This window comes from Papio anubis, chromosome 6 (genome assembly GCF_008728515.1).
Source record: "Papio anubis isolate 15944 chromosome 6, Panubis1.0, whole genome shotgun sequence".
Lineage (NCBI taxonomy): Eukaryota > Metazoa > Chordata > Mammalia > Primates > Cercopithecidae > Papio > Papio anubis.
The window spans coordinates 160,055,298-160,074,368 of NC_044981.1; the positions used below are offsets into that span (position 1 = coordinate 160,055,298).

General features: G+C 38.2%; 1 protein-coding gene across 1 annotated transcript in view; it reads left to right on the plus strand.

Moving 5' to 3' along the window:
- Positions 1-19,071, plus strand: part of QKI (QKI, KH domain containing RNA binding) — a 162,949-nt gene that overhangs the window by 135,011 nt on the left and 8,867 nt on the right. The window contains 3 exon segments of the mRNA XM_003898381.4: positions 13,196-13,283; positions 14,650-14,949; positions 17,955-18,029. Coding sequence (XP_003898430.2) covers positions 13,196-13,283; positions 14,650-14,949; positions 17,955-18,029 — 463 coding nt within the window.

Sequence of the window (19,071 nt, forward strand, 5' to 3'; positions counted from 1 at the left end):
AGACCTAGCATGTTTAAGGATATTGATCTTATCTGAAGAGCACTGGGCAGTACTGAAGAGTTGTAAGAAGTGAGCCAGGTTTATTTTTGTCAGTATCACTGCGGCTACAAGGTAAGAGAACATCTAACATCTTAATGGGCCAGAGTGGATGTGTGAAAGGAGACCCAGAGGGTGAGAGTTGAGTTAGAACTGGGTGAAATAAGCAGTTATTTAAGAGGTAATGTAGACAGGATGTGGTGAATGGTGATTGACTAGAAGGTATCGTTTGTAACTCCAGAATTCTGACTTGTATAACTGGATGGATAGTGCCGTATTCGCTGAAATTATAGAATATGGTTGCTGACTGGGTAATTTATAAAGAAAAGAGGTTTAATTGACTCATAGTTCCACATGACTGCGGAGTCCTTAGGAAACTTACAATCATGGCGGAAGGCATGTCTCCCCAGGGCAGCAGGAAAGACAGTGAGTGCCGACTGAAGAAGATTTGACCAGAGAAATGTGGGAGGAGAGGCCAGAGAGGTTGAGGGGGGACTTGAGGTTGGCGATGATGAAATTTGAGCAGAACCAATGTCTCATTTTCCTTAGCAGTCCTGGAAAGGATATGCAGGAAATGGACGGGAAAGGGTAGGAAAAGGCTTGGGAACATCCCAGAGAAAGTGTTCTCCTGCACTCCAGTGCTGTGAATAACTGAAGACTCCGTAAAAGACCAGCAGCTAGAAAACTTACTTCCTGAAAACACTACACTGGGCATGGTGGCTCACACCTGTAATCCCAGCACTTTGGGAGGCTGAGGCGGGTGGATCTCTTGAAGCCAGGAGTTTGATACCAGCCTGGGCAGCATAGTAAATCCCCATCTCTACGAAAAATACAAAAAATTAGTTGGGTGTGGTGACACACACCTGTAATCCCAGCTACTCCGAAAGCTGAGGCACAATAATCATTTGAACCCAGAAGGTGGAGGTTGCAGTGAGCCGAGATCGTGTCACAGCACTCCAGCCTGGGTGACACAGTGAGAACCTGTCTCAAAAAAACAAGCAAAACAAAAACGTGTACTACATGGTGTTCTTTACTTGTCTGTGGTTTTTTAAATGAACATATATTAATATGCAATTATAGTAATGTGTCACTTTGTTATTCTCTACCTCTTAAAGAAAAAATTACCTTCTTTTACAATCTAACACACTGCTGTTTTAACAGGTGTTTTAAGCATCTGTTTGTATTTGTTGAACAGATATTTCTTAACATTATATATACCAGGAACCTAATTGTATACTTTTCAGAGTTAAACTGTGCAATCTGTTCTTCAATAAATGAAGAGGTGTAGTCCTAATACCATGCAGTCAAATCCATTAAAAGTTCTTCCGTGGGAAATTAGGAGAGTTTCAAACTCACAGTGTCTTAGTTTGATTTCTGTTCCTTGTAACAATACCTGAAACTGGATAATTAATAAAGAAAAGGAATTTATTTCTTAGTTATGGGGGCTGAGAAGTCCAAGGTCAAAGGGCAGCATCTGGTGAGAGCCTTCTTGCTGGTGGAGACTCTGTAGTGTCCTGCCTGCGCCGCCTCAGGACACTACCTGGTAAGGGGGCAAGTGAGCTAATGTGTTCGCCCAGGTCTGTCTTCCTCACCTTATGAAACCACCAGTTCTCCTCCTGTAATCATCCATTAATCCACTAATCAATTGAGGGACTGATGGCAGAGCTCTCATGATCCACATTGAGCATTAAGTTTCAACGTGAGTTTTGGAGGGGAGATTTGAACCATAGCACATAGTAACAAAGCTACTTTTTCCTATAGGAATTTCAGTAATCAAAGATTTGGGGGGAAGCTGTATGGCTATTACTATAAAACTGAATTCTAACAGGGCAAATCCCGAGTTGAATTACTTTTAACTCTGGTCCCAGAGCAGTTGCCTTTTTTTCACCACCAACAAACTGTTTCTTAAATATTTGTAAAAAATATTTAAAGCATCAGCCACCTCAACAAATAGCTGCTTATGGCTGGGTGCGGTGGCTCACGCCTGTAATCCCAGCACTTTGGGAGGCCGAGGTGGGCGGATCACAAGGTCAGGCGATCGAGACCATCCTGGCGAACACGGTGAAACCCTGTCTATACTAAAAATACAAAAAATTAGCCAGTCATGGTGGCGGGTGCCTGTAGTCCCAGCTACTCGGGAGACTGAGGCAGGAGAATGGTGTGAACCCGGGAGGTGGAGCTTACAGTGAGCTGAGATTGCACCACTGCTTTGCAACCTGGGCGACAGAGCAAGACTCTGTCTCAAAAAAAAAAAAAAAAAAAAGGCTGCTTATGTTGGAGGACAGGGACAGCAATCAAATTTTAACCAATAACGGCCAGCCAATGTGAATGTTATCTAATTCATTGATTCCTGATTCCATTTCTTATGAAAACTCATATGTTAGAAAAATACCAGTGTTTGCATATCTGTGTGTATAAGGATATAGGAAAACACAAAATCAGTTTCTCCTACTATACTCTCACGACACCGAGTACTTCTGTGGTCTGTGGTCATCAAAATGTGTAGGGATTTCTCCCCACCAGCAGCAACCTGTCGGTTCTGACACCAGATTCCTCAGCAGACACCAGCTGGGTGTCGTCTAATTTAATCCTGTTGACGCTGTCTACTGGAGATAGCGTTAGGTCCCACAGGTTGAGGGCTCCAGTTCCACAAGACATCTCCCTTTTCAGGCACCAGTCACAAGTAGTAGGTGGTAGCCTACACTTCTTCCTTACCTTTATTCTAGCTTAGCCTAACTCTGAGGTCCAAGATTTTAGTCAGTAATTTATATTGAAGATATCGTTAGACATCTGATGAAACAAAAAAGAAAAAGAAGTTAAGATGGGCAGCAACCAAAATTAATTACCTCCTCTGGTGTTACCACCATGACTACATCTGAAAATAGTTTGGGTATAAGTGAAAGTAGCAGCCGTGACATAAAATTGCTTTAAATGCCCGGTAGTTTTCTACCCCTACTCTTCGGTGAGGTTGTCAAGATTGTGCTTGATAGCTTGGAAGTCTCATGAATATCTCCTGGTGAAAAGCGTTTACTTTGAGGAGTCAGAGTCACTTTGAAAAGTACTTCATTACTGTGATGAATACATTACACAGCATTACCTTGGAAGTCTTGCAAGAGCAGTTGGAGTGAATTAACAGTTTGATCACAGATCTTCAGAGATAAGCTTAATACTCACAGTTAACTCCCTAAAATTGTATGCAACAGTTTTTGCTTAACACAGTTGACTCTTGAACATAGTAGGGGTTAGGGGAACCACCCCCACATGCAGTTGAAAATCCACGTCTAATTTTGACTCCCCAAAATTAGCCTGCTGTTGACTGGAAGCATTACTGGTAACCATTGATCAACACATATTTTATATGTTAGGTATATTATATACTGTATTCTTAAAATAAGCTACAGAAAAGAAAATGTTACTAAGAAAATCAGAAGAGAAAATATATTTGCTATTGAAGCAGAAGTGGATCATCATAAAGTTCTTTTCTTCTTCTTCTTCTTCTTTTATTTATTTATTTTTTTTGAGACAGAGTCTCGCTTTGTTGCCCAGGCTGGAGTACAGTGGTGCGATCTCAGCTCACTGCAAGCTCTGCCTACTGGGTTTGCGCCATTCTGCTGCCTCAGCCTCCTGAGTAGCTGGGACTACAGGCGCCTGCCACCATGCCTGGCTAATTTTTTGTATTTTGTTAGTAGAGACGGAGTTTCACCATGTTAGCCAGGATGGTCTCGATCTCCTGACCTCGTGATCCGCCCGCCTCGGCCTCCCAAAGTGCTGGGATTACAGGCATGAGCCACCGCGCCCAGCCTCATAAAGTTCTTTATCCTCATCATCTTCATACTGAGTAAGCGGAGGAGGGGGAGGGGTTGGTCTTGCTGTTTCAGGGCTGGCAGAGGCAGAAAAATTTCCATATAAAAGTGGACCTGCATGGTTCAAGCCCATATTGTTGAAAGGTTCAGCTGCCTTACTTGTGTGTGTTTTCTAGAGAAGGAATCTGTAATTGTCATAAGATCCTTAAAGCTGTTGTGATTATTTCCCCAGGTCTTTTCATTTGGTCTTCCACCGCGGCCTGTGCAAACTCCCATCATAGTCCCAGTTACACATCATTTAACTTATTTTACCTTTCTATCTCAGTGCTCATTCTGAATATGTATGAGTTTAATTTATTTTCACTTTCAGAACTTTCTGTCAGGCAATCATTACGACATCTTTTAGGTTCTGCCTGCCCACCTCTAAGCCCCTCCTCACCACTCTCACCACAGTAGGTATACTTTTCTTAGTTTTTGCCTCTCTGTCCCACCTCTCAAAACTAAGAGATTTTTAGATAGTCATAATTTTCAGGTTCCTTTTTTTTTGAGATGGAGTTTCACTCTTGTTGCTTAGGCTGGAGTGCAGTGGCACGATCTCGGCTCACTGCAACTTACACCTCCCGGGTTCAAGCGATTTTCCTTCCTCAGCCTCCCAAGTAGCTAGGATTACAGGCGTGCACCACTATGCCCAGCTAATTTTGTATTTTTAGTAGAGATAGGGTTTCACCATGTTGGTCAGGCAAGCCTCAAACTCCTGACCTCAAGTGATCCACCCACCCTGGCCTCCCAAAGTGCTGGAATTACAGGCGTGAGCCACTATGCCCAACTCAGGTTCCTATTTATTATCTTCTCTTGTAGAACAAGGCTGTATTAAACTCCCAATTGGTATTTATATATCCCACCTTCCAGCCCAACCATATCATCTAATAATATCCATCTGAAATAACAATCAACTTTGGAGGTTTTTTTTTTAATCTATAAAATGATGTGGCCCTACTAATGCTAGTATGTAGCCCGAGTTGTGAATCACATAAATCTTTCAAAAGTTTATCATGCCTATTAAGATTACTATTAATTACTATTAATAAAATCACAAATTGTATCATATTGTATTTAGCATTAGAAGAAGTAAGCACTTATTATTGAGACTTGGCTTTTGTTTTTCTGAGATTATTACTACTTTTAAATGGATCTGTTTATACCTTGTTGAAGAGAGGCAGAACATACTGTCCTAAGGTAAAAATCTTTGTTTTATATAGTTTTAATGGAGGAGGAGCATCATATTTGTGTGTGTTGGAGTGTTTTAAGCTTTTCTGGTTAAATAGAGTGCCTGACACTTTCTCTCTACCTTGCTTTATCTGTGGAAAGTTGTTGATTGGTTACACAGTTATTGAGAACTGAAAAAGGAGAAAGACAGGCTGTAATACAGATTTAGAGACTGCAAAGAAGCATATTTTACCCCAGGACTGGAATAAAAGAGAAGAAAGCATGTGTAATGATGGAACCAAGACCCTGACTTGGTGTCTCTCAGTTAATTCAAGAACCTCAGCAGCTCAGAGGAGAGAACCCTGGCTGGCTGCTTCTGGTATGCATGGAGGGAAGAGGGCTGCACAATGAGACTGGTTCTAGAGGTGCTGGGAAAGAATCATGGAGCCAGGAGACAGCTGCCTCTGGCACGTGCATAGCTGAAAAGAACATCTCTCACCTTCATCCAGCTCTTCAAGGCGGGCCGCTTTAACACCCACACCATGCCTCAGTTCTGAGAACCTCACAGAAAACCAGCTGGCAATGTAGTTGTAGATCCCTACATTAAGCATTGGAAGGCATATGGCAGGTCAGTTTGGAACTTAGTAACTGCCACATCATCTTGGAGAAAAATTCAGAAAATTATATGAAAGCGTATTTTTCTACCAGCTGTATAGGATAAGTTAGAGTAAGTTGATCAACCAGATGAATATTCAGCTATCTATCTGACATCTCCACTTAGGTGTTTAAGATAAGTATTTCAGATGTAACCTTTCAAGAGAGAACTTCTGATTCTATATTCCTCAACTTTTATCTCATTACATGGAGCCACCATCTACTTTATTGCTTAAATCAAGAACCCAAACAACATTGTTTAATTTCTCCTTTTCCCTTACCCTCTATGTCCAACTGATCATCAGGCCCTGTCAGGTTAACATAACTCTTTTCATCTGTGTTATGACCTCTACCCCAGTCCAGTTCATCCTCTCTGTTGCCTGGACCATATTAAAGCTCATGACCCATCTCAGTAATCACGCTGGCGCCCCCAGCAGTTCATCCACAAAATAGCAGAGTGAGGCTTTAAAGACAAATCCTTTTTTGTCACTTCCCTCTCATAAACCCCTTTGTTTAAATTAAGTCAATCAAATTCTTTGTCATGTTCTGTCTGCCAAAGCCGTCAGAGCAGATCAAGGTGGTAATTGGCATCAAAATTCATTATAAAATGTGGTCACTCTTCCTTTTTTCTTTTCTCTGATATTTGTTATTCTCCAAGTAAATTAGTCATGTATTTTTTTGTTCGGAAAACCTTTTCTACCCATTATTTCAAATTTATAGAAAACTAATTCATTTTTTAAAATATATTGAGCACATTCATTTTTGCAAGGCTTTGGGGACTACAGGGAGCATGGGTTTAATTGGTTATTGGTTAATTTATGGATACAATTCATGAGAAATTTCTTAAAAACATCAAAAAATAGAAAAACTGAGGTAGCACCTGGCTACATATGATTGATCTCCCCAAAAATAAGCAGCATGAATTTATAAAAGCAAGACCAGTATGCATGAGAGTGCTTAGAAAAGCCTGCACTCAGGAGAATCGCTTGAACCAGGGAGTCGGAGGTTGCAGTGAGCCAAGATCGTGTCACAGCACTCAAGCCTAGCAACAGAGCGAGACTCCGTCTCAAAAAAAAAAAACAACAACAAAAACAGCCTGCACTCTGGGAGAAGACAGTGATCTGTGTTATTGAGGAACACATAGGATGCTTCTAGTAGGAGCCTAACTTGGAGAGGAAAGTACCAGGTCTACTCTGGGGAATCTGTGGACAGATGATTTTGACTAATGCAGAACATTTGCAAGCAAGGTTGCTCATATAAACTGTTCAATGCCCTGAATGCTAGAGTGGGCCTTTGTGATAGGCAGTGGTTCGAATTATTTTTTTAGTTGACATAGTTTTAATGATTTGGAAATAATACATTTGTTTCATCTCTCTGGTGATTACTTTGTTGTAGTTTTTTTAAAAAGTATACAGATCTAAAAATACTAAATAAACATGATTTTCTTTCTAACTTGAGGTCTGATGAATTCAAGATACTTCCACTTAAAGGCATCCTAAGACTGGAGAAAGTATAATGTAACGGTTAAAACATGAGGACTTTGAATCAGGTCTTCTGGGTTGGAAGCCAGTTTTGCAATGTGAACTTTTGTAACTTTGGATAAGCTGCCTACCCTGCCTGAGCCTCAGGGATAATGCACTGCCAATACCACAGATTTGTTAGGAAGCATAAATGATTAGATAATGAAGATCTAGTGTCTAAATCTAGAAAAGTTGAACAATATATAAATTGCATTAAACATGACCTGTTTGTATCCTTTTAACATAGCTGTTAAACATAGTTGATGATGGCCGGGCGTGGTGGCTCACGCCTGTAGTCCCGGCACTTTGGGAGGCTGAGGCGGGTGAATCACCTGAGGTCAGGAGTTCGAGACCAGCCTGACCAACGTGGTGAAACCCCATCTCTACTAAATACAAAAAGTTAGCCAGGCGTGGTGACATAAGCCTGTAATCCCAGCTACTTGGGAGGCTGAGGCAGGAGAATCCCTGGAACCTAGGAGGTGGAGGTTGCAGTGAGCCAAGATTGCACCATTGCCTTCTAGCCTGGGCAACAAAAGCAAAGCTCCATCTCAAAAAAAAACCAAAAACAAACAACAACAAAAAAAACATAGTTGATGATACATCTGTATCTTACTTAATATGCATAAATTTTAAAATATATATTTATAAATACCTATAATTCATCATCCTTAATTGCAAGCCTCCAGAAGTTTGGAAAACTGTGTTTATAGTCTCTTCACCCCACTTAGTGTATTTTTCTTTTTGTTACAGATTGGATTATAGGAGTATCCCCCAGACTCTGGTGGGTGTTACAGAATCTATAGTGTCTAATCTTTCTATAAATCTGAAAAATTCTGAAATTCTCAAGGCACTTCCCTGATACCACAGGTTTTAGCTATTAGCAGAAGTGTATTGTATTTTTGAGCTTTTACATTTCAAAAGTAAAGGCATTCTTTGTTGTGCTTTAATAGTCTTTCCATAATATTTTCCATACAAATACAAGGGAAATATTCATCTTCCCTATGACCCAGCAACTCTACTAATAGGTATTTATGCAAGATAAATGAAAACTTATATTCGCAAGGAAGCTTTGTATGAGAATTTTCAGAGTGGCTCTGTTCACATATCCAAAAGGTAGAAACAATCAAATGTCTGTAGCAGAAGAATAGATAAATAACATACCAAGCCACTAAAACAGATGAACTACAGCAACATGCAGCAGTGTGGATGAGTCTGACAGTTGTTACACTGAGGGAAAGAAATTGAACACAAAAAAGTATATATGCCTTCATTATGTGAAAATCTAGGCAAGTAAAATCAGATGGATGGTTAGGGCTTGCAGTACAAGGAGACTTTCTGGGTTTGTGGAAATGTCCTGTGTCTTCAGTGGAGTGCTATTTAGCCATAAAAAAGAATAAGATCCTGTCATTTGCAACAACGTGGATGAAATTGGAGGTCATTATGTTAAGTGAAATAAGTCAGGCAAAGAAAGAATCTGCACATGTTCTCACTTTTTTTGTGGGAGGTAAAATAAGACAATTGAACTCATGGAGATAGAGTGTGGAGTGATTGTTCCAGAGGCTGGCAAGAGTGGTTGGGAGGGTGCAGTGGGAATGGTTGATGGGTACAATAATGTAGTTAGAATGAGTGAGATCTAGTGTTTGATAGCAAAACAGGGTGACTACAGTCAACAATGATTTATCGTACATTTAAGAATAAGTGTAATTGGATTGTTTGTAATACAAAGAAAAGATAAATGCTTGAGTTGATGGGTACTCCATTTACCCTGATGTGATTAATATGCATTGTATGCCTGTATCAAAATATCGCATGTACTTTATAAATACATACACCTACTATGTGCCCACAAAAACTTTAAAAAAAAAGGAAGAAATATCCGATTTGATATTGCAATTAAAATCTTGGGAGTCCACTGCATGTGAATTTAGCTTCCATTTTTTAAATGTTTCTTGAATATAGGGCAAATACTTAGGAAATCAGAAGCTGTGAGATTCCAGATAATCACTTGAGTTCAGTATTACAAAATACGATTTTAATGCCCCATGTTACAAATGTAAAAGTTAGTGTTCTGTCTCTGTAGGGTTGCTCATTTCCGATCAAGATTCTGCAGGTACTTTGTGAACTATCTGGAGTTGACATGTACAACATCAGGATGTCCCGTTTGATCAGTTGTAATTTTTGAGAAAAAGGTCAGACAAATTGGTCTGAAGACTGGCTCATAGAAGCTCTAGAGCCTCTAGACTGTAGAAGAAACTTAGTTTTCTCATCTGAACTTACATTTGAAAAAGAGGTGACATACACCTTCAACAGTGTTTAGGCAGGTACACACTACTAAATCTCATTGTCAAAACCAGGACAGTAAGGTTGAAATAACCACTTCCATGTGAAAGTAATTCTGTAATTAACCCTGTTGTCTCTCTTTTTTTTTTTTTTTTTCCTTTGGAGACAGAGTCTCGCCCTGTTGTCCAGGCTAGAGTGCAGTGGCACGATCTTGGCTCACTGCAGCCTCTGCCTTCCGGGTTCAAGCGATTCTTCTGCCTCAACCTCCCAAGTAGCTGGGATTACAGGCGCCTGCCACCACGCCCAGCTAATTTTTGTATTTTTAGTAGAGACAGAGTTTCACCATGTTGACCAGGCTGGTCTCGAACTCCTAACTTCATGATCTGCCTGCCTTAGCCTCCCAAAGTGCTGGGATTACAGGCGTGAGCCACCGCGCCCAGCCAGTGAACCCTGTTGTCTCTTAAGACACACAAAGTGTGAATACAGAGTGGTGGGGAGTGGTCAGGACATGAGGGTGAAGCCCATCCTGGGCTGAGACCACCTAGGGTCAAATTCCAGCTCTGCCAACTAAATCCTGTGCATTTCTGGGAGGCATTAGTGTACCCTGCCATAATATGGCTGTGATCTGGTGTAACATACCATCATCTCCAACAATACCATATGACAGTCTACACCAGGATCTTCTCCTATGCCACTCTTACTTTTATTCTCTTGGGGTGATCTCTCCTCTGTTTTCATTATCCTGTACCCTGCAGATTACACAAGTGTGCACATACAGTGGTGATCACACGCATTTCTTCTATCTTTTTTCTCTGTGGCTTTCTCTCATGTTTGACACTCCATTGCCAAATAGTGAATAGTTATTTTGCTATCCAAAAGGAGCAGTTCAATGCCAACATGTTTTTAAGCACCTGTTCCTTCTGCAGGAAAGTCCTCTTTGATCTTTATTTCCTCTTTGTTGGAAGTAAATTTGCCCTCTTATTTGCTGACATTTTCAAACTTGTACCACTTCTTTCTCACTATGGTAGATGACTGGAGGTAAACCTACTGCTCTTCTTTGTCTTTTTTTTATGTATCATATAATTTATAATACTTTTGGTATTCCATTTTTATATATAAATTTAAATTTGAAACTTTTGCTAAGTTTCAACTTTCAGATGACTAGTTTTTAGCAAATAAGCTTTAAAAGTTTTATTATAATGGATTTGATTCTTCTCTTCCAGTAGTAGCTTACTGATTTAGTTTTTAACAAATTATTTCTGTCTTTCAAAGATCATACTTACTTTTTGCTCATCTTTGTGCAAGTTGACAGGAGTAAAATTCCACAGGCATGTAAGTATCTACTCCCTGTAATCTGCTGCAAAGCAGATTTTTAAAAATTTGACAGTAGCACATCAAAACATTGTCTTTATGTTTCACTCATCTTTTTCTTTAATTCTTGTGATTTACTAAAAGCTCACTGAACAGTTCTGTTTACTATATATTATAGTACACCATTCACCATTGTAATGCCAAAAACAGAATTTTGTGTATCATTACAGCTATAATGGAAAGGAGCACTGAGAAGCTTGTGTCCTGTTCATCCTTACCCTTTTATGAATCAGCGAGGAACAAAACTATATCAGAAAATTGTTTCATTGGGTTACTTTCATTGTAAATATCACAAAGTCATGTAAAGTTATTGGGATTAGATGATACATAAAAGTGGGGGGCACTTAGTTCTGTCTCTACACAGACTTTGATTGATGGACCGTCATCTACTGCTTGCTTTGACTGTGGTTAAAGTTTGTGTTGGACTTAGACATTTGGGATTTGGAAATAAAGTTAAAGACTTCTCATACCAGTCACTTATAAGTTCTAGCAAATAACTTGGGGGTGGCTGTAGGAACATGGGGTTAGGCAGCGGTAACAAAGAAATAAGCCCTATTCTCATGGAGCTTTCTTTGGGAGTGGTGATACTCAGCAGACTGTAATTTGAAGTAGAAACAATTACCTTTGTCGATAGGTTCTTGGAGATACAACTTTAAACGAAATGAGTATATTGCAGCCTTTTTTTCCCATCAATGTTATAATGAAATCATGTTGAAAGCAATGGCATTATTTCAGGACCTACTATCCATTGTTTCACTTAAAGTTAGTTTTGAAGAACGTATTGACCACATTGAGGATATACTGTAATCTAGGGATGGCCCCTGGAAAAGGAAGGTAGCATTTAGGTTCAAGTTTGTGGGGATGGGGATAGGCAGGATTTGGAAAGAGAGAGGGACAGAGCAGTACACAGGGGAGCACTTGGGATGGAGGAAGTGGGAATATGCACAGAGATGAATGGTGGAGAGCAATCTGGTTTGACTTAGGATGTTACTTACATATGTGTGTAAAGTAGTAGGTTAATGGGCTTAACTTGAGAAGATATCTTGGGACCAGATTATAGGCAACTAAAATTTTTTGTATTTTTAGATAGTAAGAAACCATGAAAGTGTTTTGAGACAGAATGTTGAGAAACATGAAAATTGTAATTTGGGCAATTAATCTGGCCTTTGTGTATAGATTGATTGGAGAACAGACACCATTAGCAACTTGTTTTGGTAGTTTGGATGCTTTGCCAAAAATGACTGGAACAGTAAATGGAAAGAGTGGGACGAATTCAAGGTGAATGGGGTGGCCAAACATTTTGATGATTAGAGACTATCCTGATTTACGTTTGAAGCATGGTTATTACTAATGCCCCTTTTTGCTTTTGAATGTTTCTTGCTTTGGACAATAAATCATATGGTGACCCTAATAGATTGCTGTGACATTGATAGCACTCACTAATTAGACTGAAAGCAGACAGGGATGGTGTAGGAGAGCAGAATATACAGTTTTTTAGAAGTTCTTATTTCACTGAGTTTTCCTTTTTTGAAGAATTAAGCATAAAATTTCCTTACCTAAATTCTGCAATCCAGTCTTTTATGTTTAAAATTCTTTGTGTGCGTGCGTGTGTGTGTGTGTGTGTGTGTGTTTAACGAACACATCTGAGTTTTGGAATATTCAGCAAAATGATAGTTGCTGGCTGGGTGCAGTGGCTCTCACTTGTAATCTTAGCACTTTGGGAGGCTGAGGCAGGAGGATCACTTTAAGCCAGGAGTTTGAGACCAGCCTGGGCTACAAAACGAGACCTTGTCTCTACAAAAAATTTTTAAAAGCCAGGCATGGTGGTGCATGCCTCTAGTCCCGGCTGTTTGGGAGGCTGAGGTGGAAGGATGGCTTGAACCTGGGAATTCCTGGTGGCTGTGAGGTAGGATCATGCCACAGCACTCCAGCCTGGGTAACAGCTAGACCCTGTATCTAAAAAAAAAAAAAAGAAATTAATTAAAATAATTTTAAAATGATAGATGCCAAAGAGAATATACTATGTTTAGTCTTAACCTCACGTTTTCATTCATTTCTATTTAAAAGCAGAGCTTTTTAGGAGAACTTTAATAAATCGGTGTAGCTGACATAAAAATTTACAAATAGAATATCCTGTATATCAACACGCCATCACTGAGAAAACAGGCTCCATTATGTTAGCACGTTTTAGTTCCTGATCTTTTTTTCCCCGTATTGAAACAAGTGACTGTAGTCACATGATACTTGAAGGTTTTTGTGTGGATATAGCTATTATATTTGTGGATAGTCTCAAATGCTTTGATCTCGTGTGTTTTCCGTGTATAGGCAGAAGGAGAAGACAGCCTGAAGAAGATGCAGCTGATGGAGCTTGCGATTCTGAATGGCACCTACAGAGATGCCAACATTAAATCACGTAAGAATGAACCCTGAGGCCCAGGGTTACTGCTCTCTCTGTTGTTTTTGTCTACAGACTTTTCCTTTTGGCAACACAACACAATAACAGTTTATACAAAGTGAACAGTTGAAGTAATTCTGTCACTTGATATAGTAATTCTGTCACTTTGAGAGTCCTAGTTTTAATGCTTTCATGAATTGAGGACACTCCTGATTTTATTTTATGTCAGCATGTTGAAGTTTTGGGTTGACAGACTTACATTATTTTAACGAAATCTCAATCTCTAAATTCAAGCGTTTAAGAAATTTTCTGTTTGGTTAAATACAGATGTAAGGCTTCCAGCTTATCTTGTTAAATGTATGCAAAAGACAGCATATTGAAAGCTTACTTTGACAAAGTGAATTTGAAGTATATCTGAATAAAATGACCCTCTGTTGAGTTCTGTCCTTTCACTCTGCTTGCATGTTTTCCCTCCAGTATTTTTCCCTGTTGATTTCATATGTGAGTTCACAGAGATCAGTGGGTGATAACTCTTTTTCCGTCCTAATTTTGTTTGTATATGTATCTGTGCATGTTTTTATAAGCCATAAGAGGATAACTTTTTTATGTTTAAAATGAAATAATGTGAAATTTTTGTTTTGAAACAATTTAAGATTCATACATATCATTTATATGAACATACCATATTTAAATTAGTGATTATTTAAAACACATAGAATTTTAAAGTTCTAGGCAGCTTTACAAAACGTAGGCAACCTACTGGGTTTAAAAGTAGTTACTTTACAAATTGTTAACATTAATTTACTCATGAAAATGTGAGTATATCATTAATAGGAATTTTAAAATAGGGCTTTTTAAGATTTTCTGTGATGATAGTTCCTAAAGATGCAGGAAATGTACATATATACCTAGTGGTTACTTGGCTAAATGCAATAAAAATTATTCTTACTTTACTTTGAAACTAAAGCTGTACTTTAGAAATATACCAAACTGAGTTTCTGTGGACTCCAGTTACAAATTATTTTTTAACATCTGTTAATGCAAGTGTTTCATTGTGCTTCTGCATGTACTTTAGTCTTATGAAATCTTAAAAACAGGTATATCAAATGTATGAACTAAATATAACCTATTTAATGGTGGCATTCATTTTTTTACAATGGCTTTTTAATTTTTGCACATTCTTAATCACATTGGGAAAGGGAAAGCTGTTTGCATTTGATTGGTGTGCTTTGGCATTTTTGTGTGATCAGCGCATGTACTAATGATTTCCTTTTATTTTTCTTCTTTCCTGCTTTTTCCTTTCTTTTTCCTACTCCCCTCTCATTTTCCCATATTTTATACTGCTGTCTCTATACTTCTTTCTAAATTTCTTTGCTTACTGTAGCAGCCCTTGCCTTTTCTCTTGCAGCAACAGCCCAGGCTGCTCCAAGGATCATTACTGGGCCTGCACCGGTTCTCCCACCAGCTGCCCTGCGTACTCCAACGCCAGCTGGCCCTACCATAATGCCTTTGATCAGACAAATACAGACCGCTGTCATGCCAAACGGAACTCCTCACCCAACTGCTGCAATAGTTCCTCCAGGGCCCGAAGCTGGTTTAATCTATACACCCTATGAGTACCCCTACACATTGGCACCAGCTACATCAATCCTTGAGTATCCTATTGAACCTAGTGGTGTATTAGGTAAGTTCTTCTCCCCACGGGGTTAACAACATTCTCTTTATAAATATTTTTGCTCCCCCAGATTTTGAAATGGTTTTATCAGTTTTAGAGAGGCAAGACAAGTTTCCATTAGGAAAGCCTGAACCCTAAATTTTATTGCAGCCTCTCATAAGGGTTCCCCTTTGAAATAATTGCACCTTAAGTTTATTCAGATCCACTTTGGTAACTCAGGTTCAGTTTGGTTGGGTAAATCTGTTGTGTGCGTTTTAACAAATACTTTTACATTTGACATGACTGAGGCCATTCTGAGTTTTAGGTCCCACCCCACTGGCCCGTCACCTCCATCAGCTCCACTTCTCAAACTTTGATTCATTTTATCTCACAGATTTGTGTAATTGTTGGAAAAACTTTAAACTTCTATGTGAAAGTAGTTTGAGATCTTTATGAAATTCATATTATTGTATGTGTTTTATAATATTTGTGATCACTTAAAATATGAAAGAGACCAGATAAATACAGTCATGCATCGCTTAACAACGGGAATACCTTCTAAGAATTGCCTTGTCCGGCAATTTCATCATTTGGTGTACATCATAAAGTGTACTTACACAGACATACATGATACTGTTTACTACACACCTAGGCTGTGTGGTATAGCCATTATAATCTTATGGGACCACCGTAGTATATGTGGTCCGTTGTTGACCAAAATGTTGTTATGCAGGCATGACTGTAGTTGTATTCTTAAGATTTTTCAGTTCTTGGCTTTTGGAGTCCTAGTCGTATTAAACATGAGAGATACTCTTAATTTCAGTAGTACAGTATGGAATAGTTAAATACCAAATCACTGAATTCAGAATCTCACTTAAGGCAAAAATTAAAATCATAATCTAAACGCTTGGTTTTACATGAACAAAAAGTGGTGTGCTTGAAAAAGACATTACTGATGCCTTTTTTTTATAGAGTGGATTGAAATGCCAGTCATGCCTGATATTTCAGCCCATTGACTTGCTGGATGAAGGACTAGAATACAGCAGCTGTTATAACACGACCAGTCAATGTGGAACAAACTGTTTCTGTGCAACCCCTTTGTTTTACCAGACAAAATTTGAATACTTTTTTTCCTGAATTGTATACGACCTTGGTGCTGCATGCATGCTGTTGACTTTTAGGACTTTGATCTCTTAAGGTTTTTTTTTTTCCAGCATTAATATTGATTTATAAGGATATGAAAATCTTTACTGAACTGGAGGACACTAAGATTTAAACTCGAAAATTCATTGTTCAAGTAAAGAAAGCCATGATGCTCTGTATGTTATCTGTGTGTGTGCATGCACTCAGGTGCCCTTTGTTTCATGAACAAATACATTTCATTGTACATGTTTTCTGTTTATCTCTAAATCATTGTATAAAATAATTGCAGGTCAGAATTATACCACAGAACTGTTTATGAGAGGCTTGTCTCTGTTGCACATTTCTTGAAGCATTTTTAAAATAACATGTAACCTGTAACCTTGTTGTTTAAGTTTTCTTTTCTATTAATACTCTGTCCTGTGGTCCCATGCATGCTCCTTTTCCCAGAACTCCTCTCTGCTGCACCCACAGCATCTGTTCCCGAGGAGTTATGACTCTTGACTTCCTGCAGGGCTGGGGCTCTTAGCTACCAGCTGCTGTTCCAGCACTTTCAGTGCAAGATCTCCCTGATTTTGCCACATGGAATTGTACTTGTATATGATTACCTTATCTAAAATGAATAAGGGGTGATGGACCAGTTTACTGCTTAGAAATAGCAAGAGGCACTGCAGTAAAACTTGTTTCTCATTGTAAAGCTTCATGTCTTTTGTTTGTTGAAAAATTTTTACTTATAAAAACTTAATTGTTAGACTGGTAAAATAAAGACCAAAATATGCAGATTTCTAATTGGCATTCATAAGGTGAATAATAATAAGTGCCAAATGAAAAAATCTTACTATGGTTAATTTTATTTCTTGCTTTGCCACCTAAGCAGTAAAACATGATATTGACCACTTGGAGAACTCAGAAAATTATTTTAAATTTCTAAGTTATAATAAATTTGCACACAGATAACATGCATGCTATTTATGTCACATCTCACATTAAATTATTTTAAAATAAGCAGTGCCCTTCAAAACAGATGCAGACATGTGTGTTGGTAGTAGTGAGGAGATTGGTATTAGCATCAAATCTTCATTGATGACTAATTTTTAATTCCCTTCCTTTTATCTTTAGGTATGGCTTTCCCAACGAAAGGCTAAGAATTCAAGAACGGTCTTAACTGAACCCTCATCAGATCTGAATTTAACAAATGCTTAGTCTCAGCAGCCTCCGGGGGAAAAAAGCTTAGCCTAGCAGTCAGTGACTTACTTGCACTTTTTGCACATAGATATAAAGTAAAATTATGTTATTAATTTGGTTTAGTCTGTAATATTACACAGTAATGGTAATTTATAAAGGAGTGTATAGTAGTATACTGACTGCTAAGTGTACTATACTGTTTGCTTTACTAATCACCTAATTCATTGCAGTTCATACTTATTGACTCAGAGTTTAAAACCACAATCTGTAGGCTTTAAGAATTGCTTTTAAACCTTTTTAAGTGATAAACTCTTGAAGTGGTCTTAAGGTTAGCAAATAATTGTCAGTATTAAACATGGCATTATTTAAGTAGTCCTGCTGCGAGAAAGGCACTTCAGTGAATATGTGACTAGTAAAGCTTAAATATGTTTGGATCTAATAGAGTTCATGAAATACTGTAACTTGGGGATTGTAAATGAATGGATAAAATAGGTTAAGGCCCAAGATGTTTGAAATGAATGCAATATTAATAGATGCATATATACATGACATATTGTGGTTAATTTTAAAACTACTGTGCCTTAACGTGTTTCTTAAACTTTTGTAGTAAATGAACATTTGAAATCCATTTTGATAAACCTGCTGTTAATGTTCTTTTCCCCCCTTGTGAATGTTTTCTAACTTTGTCTTGGTAATTGCAATTTAACTAGGTGCGGTGGCTACTAAAGTTCGAAGGCACGATATGCGTGTCCATCCTTACCAAAGGATTGTGACCGCAGACCGAGGTTAGTTTAGTTCTGCAGTTCTTGTCTATAAGAAATGCGTTGGGTGTCCATAAAATTTGCAACACCACACCTGATGGAAAAATGTAATTGCTTACCTGCACACAGTTTTTTTTCCTTTTCTAAATTTGTTTGTGATCACTGACAGATATAAGGGTTGGGTTTTTTGTTTTGGTTTGGTTTTTTCTCCCTTCATATTTTTAACTTATTAAATCTTCTATTATTATGTACTATGATTTATTCCTACTAAAACATAAATTAGTCAATTTGGGGAGCTATTAAATTTTGATGTTGCCTCAGTTATTTTCATTAATAACTTTTGCTAAAATTTACCTTTTAAAAATTCTGAAATTTGGGGTTGGTATTGCAAAATGAATTGAACGGGTGGTGCTTTAATGAGAGAAGTAAAGGAATATATGCCTCCTGTGTACTTTTGGAGAAAACTGAAGATTTAGTTTCCATTTTTCTTTATAATAAAATATTTGAGCCACTGTATAAACGTGAGGGTGCACATGTCAAGTACTTAGCTAAAATCAACAAAGTGAGGACTGTGAAGATAACTTTCATGTAGTTGGATTTTTTTTTAATATAAATTAGAGCGTCAATTCCCTTTTATTCTTACATTCTCTTGCCAAAATGGATCCTTTGATTTTTGTCATTTGCTGCTAAAATATATTATCTGAAGGTAAACTGTCTCTTGAATTTCTGTGGTGATATGAGATCCAGCTGTGTGAATATCATTTTTGACTAACCTGTGACTGGAAAATAAGTCTTCATTTTTCTCCTTTACAACTTTTATAATTTGTGTCCTGTATATGCCCTTGGACCCTTTTATAAATTATTTTTGCTTATTGAGGAATGGTATTTTCGGTTTATTGACATTGAATCGTTTTCTAAGTTTTTCCATCGACAAGATAGGAATCTCAAGCATGGTAGTAAAAAAGGATTTTTTACAAGTTTCTATTATGGCACATTTGTTTCCTACAAATTAAACTGATCAAAGTCTCAAATATTAGTGGAGGAAAAAGTGCTGAATTTGCACTTC